We start from the raw sequence: 13441 nt of genomic DNA on the forward strand, positions 1-13441 counted from the left end.
GTCCCTGCCCCATGGTAGAGAGAAGGAACCCAGGGCCCCAAGGGCAAAGTGACAGAGCCAGCTCTGGGGGAGCTGGGATCCCACCCAGCCTTCCCGATCCCCCAGCCAGGCAAGGGTTCCACCCTTGGTGGCTACGGCTGAGCATCCAGAAGAAGACTCACTCCCTTAAGCCCAGCTCCACTCTCTGGATGGGAGAAGCTCAGAGCACCCCCGGAGCTCAACAGGCTGCCACGAGTACATCCTGAATGCACAGGGCCCTGTGCCTGGGGCTGGTACTTGGCTCATTATATTTATTTCAATAGTTGCTAATGAATTTATTATGTCTTAGAAAACCTGTAAAATCAACGCATGGCATCTGTGATGTTAGAGCTTGCATTCAGGATGAGGCTATGTTTTTAGAGGTGCGTTGAGGGGCTGGCGCTGTGGCGCAGAAGGTTAATCCTCCACCTGCGGCGCTGGCATCCCATATGGGCGCCGGTTCTAGTCCCGGCTGCTCCTCTTCCAATCCAGCTCTATGCTATGGCCTGGGAAAGCAGTAGAAGATGGCCCAAGTCCTTGGATCCCTGCACCCGCATGGGAGACCTGGAAGAAGCCCCTGGCTCCAGGCTTCGGATCGGCACAGCTCCAGCCATTACAGCTATTGGGGAGTGAACCAGCAGAAGGAAGACCTCTCTCTCTGTCTCTCCCTCTCACTGTCTATAACTCTACTGCTCAAATAAATAAATAAAATCTTTTAAAAAAGATTTGGAGGGAAAATAGTGCGACAGCACCAGGGGCACGTGGCTGCAGGTGGGTGGAAGGGGACATAGCCGAGGAGGTTGCTGGCCCCCTCCCAGACACTGGTGCCCCCAGGCCAAGCAAGACTGGGAGGTGGGAGGGCACCCCTTGCTCAGCTGCTGTGGGAGTGCTGGCCCTTGCCGGAGAGCCCGGGATCCTGGGCTGTTTTAGATCCAGGGCAGCCAAATCTGCCCCCAGCGTGGGTGGGGGTGAGAGGGACTCCATGAGATGCTGGATGGGGGAGGGAGCTTCATAAACAGAGCTCCAGCTCCTGAGACCCAAGGGAGGGGTGGCTGCCTCTGGGGAGCGCCTGCTGAAATGAGCGGGAATGACGGTGCTGGCGTGGCACAGTGGGATAAGCCGCTTCCTAGGAGCTTCCAAGTCCCAGCTGCTCCACTTCCCATCCAGCTCCCTGCTGATGCGCCTGGGAAGGCAGTGGAGAATGGCCTAAGTGTTTGGGCCCCTGCCACTCTTGTGGGAGATCTGGATGGAGTTCCTGGCTCCTGGCTTCAGCCTGGCCCAGACCTGGCTGTTGCGGCCTTCTGGAAAATGAACAAGCAGATGGAAGATTTCTGTCTCTGTAACTCTGCCTTTCAAATAAATCTTCGAAAGGTAGAAAGAGAGGGAGGGAGGATGGGAGGGAAGAAGGAAGGGAGGGAGGGAGGGAGGGAGGGAAGAAAAAGAAATGGGTAGGAAGGAGCTTGCAGGCAGGTAGGCCCAGAGCGTGCTGGGGTTTGCGCCTTCCCAGCCCTCGGCCTTCTCTGCTGCTCACCTGTCCCCGGGCCACTGAGATTGGCTACCAGGGAATTCTAAGTGGACGCCAGGCACAAACACCATCTTGGGGGGGTGGGCTGAGTGCCCACCGCCGCCTGAGAGGACGGCTTGGGACACTGGGCTGGGAAGGTGGTGTGGCTTTGGACTCATGCACACCTTGTACACACCACCTACCTGCACAAGCTTTGCTTTTGTCATCTATAAAATGGCCATGACGATATTCTCCAGGATTCTTGTGAGAGTTCAATTAGGTGCAGGTGCTGTCGAATATTTTCTGATCTATTAACCTATGTTCTTTTTCTTTTCTTTTTAAAGACTTTTTTTTTTTAATTTGAAGTGAAGAGTTACAGGGGGAGACAGAGAGACAGACAGAGATCTTCCATCTGCTGGTTCACTCCCCAGATGGCTGCAATGGCCGGGGCTGGGCCAGGATGAAGCCAGGAGCCCCACCCAGGTCTCCCACGTGGGTGGCAGGGGCCCTGGCACTTGGACCGTCATCTGCTGTTTTCCTGGGCACATTAGTAGAGGTTTGGAAATGGAGCAGCTGGGACTGTAACTGATGTTCCCATGGGACACCAGTGTCAGCTGCTGCACCACAGCGCCGGCCCTCCTATGCTCTTGTACATTTTTTTCCTTCCCTCTCTCCTCCCTCCTTGGATTACCAGTAGGTTCAAAGTCTCAGAGGAAGAAGGAAAACAGTCTCCCAGGTCTTGGGGGAAGGAAGAGGTGTTCTGGTGTCATCAGCATGCTTGGGAAGAGACAGGAAAGGAGCAGGGTTTCCTAGGAGCATGACAAACAGGTACATGGAAGGTTCCAGAAGGAGTCATGAGAACCTTGCTCCCCAGCCAGCCTTTGAGCGGGGGGGACGGGGGAATGGTGGCCCCCAAGAAGACACAGGGCCTGGGGATGTGTGTCCAGAATTTGCCACCAAAAATGCAGAAGGTTCTACCTGCACCCAGTAGTGCTGCCGGGCCATGTCACCTTCATATTCGGGAAGGCCCTGGACCCAGGGCCAGGCCCCACACGACACTCAGGGACAGCGCGCTGGCCCAGAGGCAGGCCTGGGGTGAGGGCCGGGGCCAGCAGGAAGGGGAAGGAGGACCCCCCCAGCCCGTTACCCTGCACAACAGAGAACCTTAGGCCCCTTGGGGTCTGCCTGATGCTTCCCCGGAACCTAGTATCCATTCCCCAGACGGTGATTTACTTAGAAATGAGCCCAGATGGTCTGACGAGAACCTGGGACTCTTTCTGGAGCGAGGTGTCGGGCTGCAGGGAAGGAGGGCCAAGCAGCAGCCAGCAGCCCCCACCCCACCCTCCGAGGACCAGGCTGAGGTGGTGGGTGCGCCATGTCCCCTGAGGCTCACTTCACCTGCTAATGGCGGAAGCAAGGAACTCACAGCCCCTCCTGGCCTTGTCCCCATGTCCCCCAAGCCTCTTCTAGCTTCTGCACCTGTCCCCTGGGATGCTGCCTCTCTTGCCCACCAGAGGCCGCTCCAGGCAAGCTTTTGAGCACCTGGAGCTGAGTCCCAGGGGCCACAGCAGCCGCCCCTGGGGAGCCCTCCCCGTGCACGTGGAACCTCACCTGGCCGAATTACTCGGGATTGCCCATCTCCCTGGCTCGCTCACTCTCACCCTCACACTTGCTCTCATTTCTTTCTAACAAAGAACCTTTCTCTGGAGGACGAGGATGTCAGTCAACCCCCCACCCCCACCCCAGGCTCAGCTGTGCTGGGTTTTATTAGCCTGATTTGCCACCTGGAAAACGCTCAGGGTTTGGAGTCAAACGATTTGGGCTGAAGGTCCTATTGCAGTTCTGTGAGATGCTGGGCTTCTCTCAGCCTCAGTTTTCTCACCTGTGAAATGGTCATGATAATAATAGTACTTATTGCACTCCTGTTTTAAGAAGTAAACATTGGGGCTGGTGCTGTTATGAAGTGGGTTAAGCCTCTGCCTGCAGTGCCAGCATCCCATATGGGTGCTAGTTTGTGTCCCGGCTGCTCCACTTCCAATCCAGCTCTCTGCTATGGCCTGGGAAAGTAGTGAAAGGTGGCCCAAGTCCTTGGGTCCCTGCACTCGTGTGGGAGACTTGGAAGAAGCTCCTGGCTCCTGGCTTTGGATTAGTCCAACAGTGGCTGTTGCAGCCATCTGGAGAGTGTATCAGTGGATGGAAGATCTTTCTCTCATTCTCTAACTCTACCTTTCAAATAAATAAATAAATAAATATCCTTTTTTTTTTTAAAGATTTTATTTATTTGAGAGGTAGAGTTACAGACAGTGAGAAAGGTTTTCCTTCTGTTGGTTCACTTCCCAAATGGCTGCAATGGCCAGAGCTGTGCCTATCTGAAGCCAGGAACCAGGAGCTTCTTCCTGTCTCCCACATGACTGCAGGGGCCCAAGCACTTGGGCCATCTTCTACTGCATTCCCAGGCCATAGCAGAGAGCTGGATTGGAAGAGGACCAGCAGAGACTAGAACCGGCGCCCTTATGGGATGCCAGCGCCGCAGGTGGAGGATTAACCTACTGCACACGGTGCCGGCCCCATAAAAATCTTTTTAAAAAAGTAAACATTTTTACAAAATTGTCTAAAATGTTATGCAAATGTTTGGCAACCAGATGAGCCCTGCCAAGGTAGGGATGGACAGAGATGAACGTGGGTGTCAGTGGGGGTGGCCCAGGGGGCACCAGGAGCTGGGGGCAGTGCAGGGGGAGCTGGGAATGGTCTTGTTTTCCAGGGAAGGACCACAGTAAAGGCCAGGGCATGTGAAGTGATGACTCAGGCCACACTGCGGATGGCCCTCAAACACAAGCTCTGTGGAAGACGACAGACTCAAAAGGTCACGGGCCACACGATTCTATTTTTATGAAATGCCCAGAGTTGGCAAATCTGTGCAGACAGAAAATAGATTCGTGGTTGCCGGTGGCTGGGGAGAGGGAAGCAGGGGGGGCTCTACCTGCTAGGTCCAGAGCTTTGTTTTGGGGTGACCAAGTTGTTTTGGGAAGCGGTGGGGTGGGGCTTGCAAAGCAGCGGAAGTGCACTGAACGCCATCGCGTCATTCACTTTGAAATGAATAAGTTAATGTTACCCGAATTCCCTTCAGTAAAAATGACACCCAAGTAGGACATAGGTCCAGGTCTGTCTGACCATCAGGCCCACACACCATCCTTCTAGAACATTCTTCTGCTAAGGGAGAGCCGGAGCCCTGGCACCAGCCAGCTTGGAGGGAGTGCGTGGATCCTGTAAACAGAGGACTACGTCGCCATTGTGGTAAAGCAAGCCGGGCAGCTCTTCCGGTGACCCAGAGATGTCCCCATGGAATGCCCGGAAAGCCTTGGCCACCTCACCCGGAATAGCTGCAGAGTTAATTTTTCATCTGGGATCAGTGTGCCAGGCTCAGGGACAGCTCGGTGAGTGACACTTCCTGTGCCTCACCTGGCGCTCAAACATTAACCTCTACCCAGGGAGCGGCGGGCAGCTTAACCATTATCCTGCACCCCCAGCAGACTGTCCCACCGGCCCCTGCTCCTGCCCTGGGCCTGGATGCCCCTGGCTGGCCTCCCTGGGGCACCCGCCTGGGTGAGGGACACGGGGCTGGCTCTGTCTGAGCGCCTCTAGGATCTTCCACGAGGCTCGGTGCCCTGCCTGATTCTGATGCAGACACCTGCTCTCTTCTGTTTGGGGTCGGGGAGGGATTTTCCCTGCAGCCACCACTTCTGATCTCCACTCCCTGGTGGATCCCTGGGGTCTGCCTTCTCAAAAGCTTGGCAGGGCAGGCCTGAAGAATGTTCCAGAAGCATGAGGTCTAGAAGAGAGGGGTGCAGTCAGCCCCTCACCCGGGTCCCCCCACAGAGCGTGAGGCCGAGCCACAGCAGGAGTCCCCGCAGAGCGTGAGGCCAAGCCACAGCAGGAGTCCCTAAGGAGCTTTCTCAGCCCTGGTTGCACCACGGAGGACCACGGGCCACAGTGGCAACCCCGAGGAGAAAGGATGGACCAGCCCAGCTCCCATCAGCCAGCCGGGAATTGGGCATGGCAAGACGACAGCCTCTCCGAGTGATGGAAACGTGCACTTGGCATGGACAGGGTGAGTGGGCAGTGGTCCACGGACAGGCTGAGTGTGCAGGTGGGACGAGGGCCCGAGTGGACCCCTGCCAGCCACAGCAGAGGTCAGCCTGGCTGCACCATGGAGCTGGGGCGGGGAGGCCATGAGATGAGCTCCCTGCCACAGAGACACCACCCCCTTCCGAGGGTTCAGTGACTTGGATGCACAATAGCATCATGAGGTCGATCCATTATTACCCCCCCACACTTAGGAACGGGTAAGTTGGGGAGCAGAGGAGTGACGCTCTTACCCAGGAGACTCGCCTCTTCCTCCTCCTCCACACCCAGGCCACACCCACATGGGAGACCTGGAAGAAGCTCCTGGCTCCTGGCTTATGGCCTGGTACAACCAGCAGATGGAGGGACTCTGTCTGTCCTCTCTCTGTAACTCTGTCTTTCAAATAAATAAATCTTAAAGAACAGGGTACAGTAGCATTTAATACATTCACGATATAACATTGCACAACCCTCATCCTTATCTTGATCCAAGATATTCTTATCGCTCCTACAACAGAAACCCTGTACCCATCAAACACTCACTCCCATTGTCTCTCGCCTCAGTCCCTGACAACCACCCATCTAATTTGCATCCCTGTGGGTTTATCTGAACTGGACATGTCATAGAAACAGAATGATGTAACAAGCTGCTATTTGCATCTGGCTTATTTAACTTCGCACCACAGTTTCAAAGTGTTTGGAAGGCACCACATTCGGCTTTTCTACACAGCTGGGGGGAGCGAGAGTTGTTTCTACATCTCATCTACTAGGAATAAAGCGGTTAGAAAGCAGCGCATGGGGCCAGCACTGTGGTGTAGCAGGTAAAGCCGCTGTCTGCAGTGCCAGCATTCTATATTGGCGCAAGTTCATGTCCCAGCTGCTCCTCTTCCAATCCAGCTCTGCTGTGGCCTGGGAAAGCAGTGGAAGATGACCCAAGTGCTTGGGTCCTTGCACCCACGTGGGAGACCCAGAGAAAGCTCCTAGCTCCTGGCTTCGGGTCAGTGCAGCTCCGGCCATTGCGGCCAACTAGAGAGTGAACCAGCGGATGGAAAACTCTCTCTCTCTCTCTGTCTCTCTGCCTCTCTCTCTGCCTCTCCTTCTCTCTCTGTGTAACTCTGACTTTCAAATAAATAAATATTTAAAAAGTGATGCATGCCCAAATGCATTGTGAGTATCCTCAGTGGGTTCTTTTCTTAATGCTGCACCCCTCTTCCTCACAGACAATAGAGAGCAAAGGACTGAGATGAGGGTAGGCGATAAGAATAAAATGCAAACATAAAATCAATAGCATTTAGAGTTGTTGAATGACAGTTTACATTCAAATGAACAAACTGTATGAAGTATCTGAATATTGCACATTTTTTTTTTCTCCTTTGATATCGTAAGCTGGAAGTAGACATTGCCACTTCCAGTCTATAAATCAGGAAAGTGAGGCTCAGAGGCCTGTGTCAGCCAGGGTTGCACCCCAAGTGATTCTGACCCACAAGCCTGTCCTGCTACCTCACTCATCAAACTGGCAGTGGGGACAAGAATGGATGGCAAAGTCACTCCCACCAAACAGGAGCCACGATGAAATCCACGCACAGAAGCTGCGGGCAGGAAATCGCCGGCTGCAACATTGGCCCCAAAGAGAGAAGAGGGGCCATGATCTGACTTGTAGGTCCGCCCCCACTGCCACCCCCATTCCACTCGGGCCCAGAGATCAAGCTTCCCTGACCCAGTGAGACTGAACGTGATCCAAGTCCAAGTGGACAGAGCACCAGGCGAGCCCCGTACCTGGCACTGGCTGCTCCTCGCCCAGCCGTTCTCTCTCGAGCTCCTGCAGGCACTGGTCTCGTTCCTCCTGCAGCACCCACAGCACATCACACAGCCGGGGCGGGGCTCCCACCTGCAAGTGCAGAACCAGGGGTGCTCATCAGGGCCACTCCCTCGAGCCCACCACACAGAGACCTCCTGTGAGCAAGAACGCAGCTCCAGTGAGGAGATCCAAACCCCTGCGCAGTGCCCAGGAGCTGCTGGTGTGCAGGGTGGAGGCAGCCAGTCCTGGGGGAGGATCCAGAACACAGCTGGGGCAGCTGGAGCCCTCACGCCATCTGCAGTGTGTCCGCTGCAAATCCTGACTGCGAGTTTAGCAAGGTTACCAAGGCCAAGGAGCTGCTGGCTTTTCTGGGGGCCTTGCCACGCCCTGCAAGACGTGTTTTTTTCTGTTCCAGCTACATGGCTATCTCAGTCTGGGAAAATTCAGTTTTGGTTCATACCAGTGCTTCAACACCTACACTTAACCATCTCCCTGTCCCTCAGGGGACAGCCTGAATCAGTGCATGGCCCTGGCTTCCTCGCGTCCCTGGAGCAGACTTCCGTCGTGCGGCTCCATGATTCCACGGGTGCTTGCAATGCTGAGTGAATGAACAAACAACTGAATGGATGAATGAATTGGGCCCCTGCTTTCTTTGGAGAACTCAGGTGATGGAATTTTAATACTGCAGAGTCCTTTTACAAACACTCATATAATCAGTTCTCAAAATAACACAATGAAGAGAGGCAAAAAGGAGAACTGAGACCCATGGAAGCCAGGAGATGTGACTGGGGTCACACACTCAGGGCTCTGGGTTTCAAAATCAGCCTGCCAAGGGCCAGCGCTGTGGCGCAGCGGGTTAAAGCCCTGGCCTGAAGTGCCGGCATCCCATATGGGCTCCAGTTCTAGTCCTGGCTGCTCCTCTTCTGATCCAGCTCTCTGCTATGGCCTAGGAAAGCAGTAGAAGATGTCCCAAGTCCTTGGGCCCCTGCACCTACGTGGGAGACCAGGAGGAAACTCCCGGCTCCTGGCTTCAGCTCTGGCCATTGTGGCCATCTGGGGAGTGAACCAGCAAATGGAAGACCTCTCTCTGTGTCTCTACCTCTCTCTCTAACTCTGTCTTTCAAATAATAAAGTAAATCTTAAAAAAAAAGGAAATGAAGTAAAGACAACTAAGGTAGAACTATACATCAATGGCTTCAAAGGCAAAAAGGCAAACTTAAGTACTCTCCTGTTGTCTCCTATTTGGGCTCTTCCACATTTTGCTACTCTTCATGAATGCCATCCAACAGCACCTGCTAGTGGCTGGGTTCACGGCCCCATCCTTGGCCCAGAGCCTCGGATAAGCCCCCAGCCAGTTGCAGCGGAAACATCAGAAGCATCCTACTCTGAGGCCACTTAACGCCCATTCCTTCCCCACCCTCAACCCTAAGTTTCCATTTTGCTCTTGACACTAAACAGCCAGCGATTTGGACGCACTGTTTGCTATGTTTGCTACAAGACTCTGACACTGGAACGGCTACAGTCACCCCCTTTGATCAGTGAGTGACAGGTTCCCAGATGCCCGGAAAATACTCATATCCAAGGATAATCAAGTCCTTTATATAAAAGTCATGTATTAACATGTAACCTACACACATCCTCGTGTGTGTGTGTGTAATGAGAGACAGACTGACCAAGCACCTATTGTTGGCTCACTCCTCTAACACCTACAACAGCTGAGGCTTGGAATGCAATCCAAGTCCCCATGTGGGTAGCAGGGACACAAATAGGTCATATTTCTTAAAAATATGAGAGTAGTACAAAAATTGTGGAAAAGTGGAATCAAGACAAATTTATTTTTGCACCTTTTTTTAAAATCCATGCATTTGTTCATAATGTACATTTTCTGTGAACTTTTCAAAGACCCTTTGTATAGTAATTGTCAAGAGAGCTGGCCTTGGCACAGCGCCACACACTTGTGCCCTTGTCCTCTTCCTTGTGGGACTCATCCAGACTTAGCTGAAGCCCACGGTCTCTGGCACTGGCTGGTTTTTCCGTGGAAGGGCTTGAATGGGAAAATCCACCTGCAGGTTGGCAGCCATTGCCCTTCAGCTCATCAGTAGCCACACTTCCGGTTTCGAGCCACTTTGAAAGTAACATTACTCCTCAAATGTGAGAAAGCGCCAAACAGGCACAGTCTTTTCAGTAATTTAAGGAACTATTATCTATTAAATGTTACAAAAATGGCCGGCGCCGCGGCTCACTAGGCTAATCCTCCGCCTTGCGGCGCCGGCACACCGGGTTCTAGTCCCGGTCGGGGTGCCGGATTCTGTCCCGGTTGCCCCTCTTCCAGGCCAGCCCTCTTCTGTGGCCAGGGAGTGCAGTGGAGGATGGCCCAGGTGCTTGGGCCCTGCACCCCATGGGAGACCAGGAAAAGCACCTGGCTCCTGGCTCCTGCCATCGGATCAGCGCGGTGCGCCGGCCGCAGCGCGCCGGCCGCGGCGGCCATTGGAGGGTGAACCAACGGCAAAAGGAAGACCTTTCTCTCTGTCTCTCTCTCTCTCTCTGTCCACTCTGCCTGTCAAAAAAATAAAATAAAAAAAAATAAAATAAAATAAAAAAAAAAAGAAATGTTACAAAAATGCTCAGATTCTTTGGTCAATTAAATACTCTACTTCTGAGAATCTGCACCTAAGACACCGGCCACCAGGGGGCAGCCTTGTGTCTAGAGTGCATATGGACCGAGGCTAGGTTAACTTGAGCAAGTTGAGTGGCGGATGGGGAACTGTCTGTGCAGAAGAGAGTGCAGAGTAAGTGATGTAGTTGTCGCTGTCACTTCGGGAGGAAGCTCCTGGAGATGAGGGTGGGGTGGGTAGGCACAGGGACTGGCAGTGGGAAGGGTGCAATGGACTGCTTATGTCCTCCCCTTGCCCCAAATCTACATGTTGAAGCCCGAACCTTCAGCAGGGCTGCACATGGAGGGAGGACCCATAAGGAGGGAATTTGGGCTATATGTGAGGGGAGGGCGCCGATTCCAGGGTCTTTGTAAGAATAAACACCAGAAAATGCAACCCAGCCCCCTCTCAGGAGAGGCCGGCTGGAAACAAAGCCACCTGCCAGCCAGGAAGGAGCCCCTCACCGACAAGACACTGAACCCCATTGGCCTTGATCTTGAACTTCTGACTTCCGGCCTCCAGAATTGTGAAAGTCAATTTCTACAGTGTCAGCTCCCAGGCTGGCATTTAGTGATGATGGCCTGGGACAAACAGGAAGGAAGCAGACAGAGGGGATAGTGTAGACCCAACGACCAGGGCAACATGTAGGTCAGAGGAAACTCAGCCAAGTGTCCTTGACCGTCAGCAAGTGGGAGGCAACCCCTCTGTGTTGAAAATGACAGGGGAGGGGGCGGTCAGGAATTTGAAGCACCTCAGAGAGCCTGGGTAAGGAAGCCAGGTGGGCCATGGCAGGGTGGGGTCTGGATAGGGCTCCTGGCAGCACGGTGCAGGCTGCGATCAGCCAGGAGCCCCCTTCACAGAGGCCCCTCGGCATCTGTCAGACATAGCATGCTGAGGATAGTCTCATTTCCCAAGTGCACACGACACGGAGCCTTCTGTTTGTCATGTAACCAAGCAGATAGGATCGGAGTGTTGTGCCTTTCACCCTGGGCTGCGCCAGGTCCCAGGAGCCCGAGGGCAGGTCAGCCGGGAGAACTCTCAGTGTACAGAGGGCATGAGGCGGGGAGTGAGGCTGGGGTAGCTGGAGGGACGGCTCCCCTGCCGCGTGGAGCTCTGATGCTAGATGTGAAATCTGAGCATTCCACAAGGGCTGCCGAGAAGCGAGGCTATCCTCTCCCTGGGCGCGGGAGGGAATCTGGGTTGTAACTGGGGAGAGGGTGGAGGCAGGGGAGCTCTGTGGGACCCCAAAAGGAGGTGCCAAGGCAAGACATGGACTCCTCCAAGCAACGCGGGACGCGGTATCTCCTGTTTGTGCCACTTGGCACCCTTCCTCCCCAAGTTCAACTCCAGCCCCTCAGTAAGTGTTGTGTAATGTGTTTTCCATTTACAAGGTGACCTGGTGAAATAGGCATTAATGTTAGTGTGAGGACTGGGAGAGACTTTTATGAAAGCCTTTTGTGCTTGAGAAACATAGAGCAGTGCTCTCCACTGGAGCAGCCGGAAGATGTGCCCGAGAAGAGCACTGGGACCCGAGTCCTGTGCCACCGCGTCTGGCTGAGCGGCCGCGAGCACACGGCTTCCTCCCCCGCCCCCTGAGCCTCAGCCTTCTCATCTGCACAATGGGGGAAGGGATCACCCGTGTGAAAACCAGACGAGATGGTGCTGGGGCGGACTTCGCAGAGTCTTGTGTGAAACAAGAGCTCGGTAAGGGAAGCCTTTATCATCCACCACCACCATCATCACTCACCCCAAACGTTTAGGGATGGTAAAAGCATAAAAAGAAATCCACAAATACTCCTTCAAAATGCATCCGGAGTAGCATTTCGCACACCCACAGCCCATATCAGAGCCCTGGGTTTCCGTTCCGGCTCCACTGCTGATTCTAGCTTCCCGCTAATGCTCAGCCTGGGAGGCAGTGGGTGATGGCTCAGGTAGTGGGGTCACAGGGGAGACCCGGGTGCAGTTCCAAGCTCCTGGTTTCAGCCTGGTGAGCCCCAGCTGTTGAGGGCATTTGGAGGACAAATGAACCAACAGGCAGGAGCTCCCTCCTTCCCTCTCTCGTGCCCTGCCTCCCTCCCTCTCTCTTTCTCTCTCACTCTCGCTCTCGCTCTGTGTGTGTGCATGAGTGTTGCTCTCTTTCTCTCTGCCTTTCAAATAAATAAATAATTTTTAAGGTAGCAAGTGATTTTCTCAGGCATACAAAAGAATCCCCAGGGACCTTCTTCTGAAGGGTCACCCATGACCTGTTCCCCAGCTCCCCTGGGATCCCTACTGGCCTTCCTCCAGGCTGCCCACTGCACCACCACAGGCCTGGTCAGCACCACAGATGGGGACAGGGCCACCATGCCCATAGGCTTCTATGCACCAGACCCCATAGTCAGAGGGTTGGTTTGTTTGTTGTTTGTTTAGAACCATCCACTGTGGTGGGGGTGGAGGGAGGAAGGGAAGATGGAAACGATCCAGGAACCCACCCCTCACAGAAGGCTTCCAGGCTTGCACCAGGTGCACCTGTTTCTGTCACTGGACTCCAGTCCAGTCACCACTCCCACAGCTGTGAATCCAACACAAGCCCCTACGACGAGCGCCATGACTGCACCTCCTCGGACACCCAGCAGTGGTTCTCAGCCTGGGCATAGTGGGTAAAGCCGCCGCCTGCAGGGCTGGCATCCCCTATGGGTGCCTGTTTGAGTCCCGGCTGCTCCACTTCTGATCCAGCTCTCTGCTATGGCCTGGGAAAGCAGTGGAAGATGGCCCAAGTCCTTGGGCCCCTGCACCCACATGGGAGACCCAAAGAGGCTCCTGGCTTCGGATTGGCACAGCTCTAGCCGTTGTGGCCAGTTGAGAGTGAAACAGCAGATGGAAGACCTCTCTCTCTGCCTCTCCTTCTCTATGTAACTCTGACTTTCAAATAAATAAATAAATCTTTAAAAAAGAAAGAAAGCAAGCCTGCTTGGAGAAAGAAACAGCCCATGTACCCCACTTCACTCATTGGAGTTCCAAGTTGGCCGTTTGCCAGGCGCCATGGACTAAGAAGCCTGGATTCAAGTGACCGTTTTTCCACTGATGGACACATGTATGTGCAATTTAGCAAGCAGAGGTTGCTTTCAGGATGTGGCCTTTCACCCCTTGTCATTCAACACACTCCCTGAGCTCCCCCTACCCCATGGCAGGCCCTAGGGATAAGGGATAAACAAGACAACGCTCAAGATCAAGGTGAGCGTATTGGAGGGTGTGTGGTGGGGACAGATGTGTTGGAGAATAATTAGAATAACGTTTGTAAATATTCTCCTGAGATGCACGGGGGCAGAGGCGGCATGAGGATGTGCGCTCAGGGCTCCTTACAGG

The 13441-nt window shown here is 54.0% G+C and overlaps 1 protein-coding gene across 2 annotated transcripts in view; it reads right to left on the reverse strand.

The window, feature by feature from the left end:
• The window catches only part of SCTR (secretin receptor), a 54433-nt gene that overhangs the window by 38302 nt on the left and 2690 nt on the right, over nt 1-13441 (reverse strand). For both annotated transcript variants that reach the window (NM_001082028.1, XM_008258411.4), the window contains 1 exon segment: nt 7421-7532. In NM_001082028.1, the coding sequence (NP_001075497.1) occupies nt 7421-7532 (112 nt within the window).

This window comes from Oryctolagus cuniculus, chromosome 3 (assembly GCF_964237555.1).
Source record: "Oryctolagus cuniculus chromosome 3, mOryCun1.1, whole genome shotgun sequence".
NCBI classification, from domain to species: domain Eukaryota; kingdom Metazoa; phylum Chordata; class Mammalia; order Lagomorpha; family Leporidae; genus Oryctolagus; species Oryctolagus cuniculus.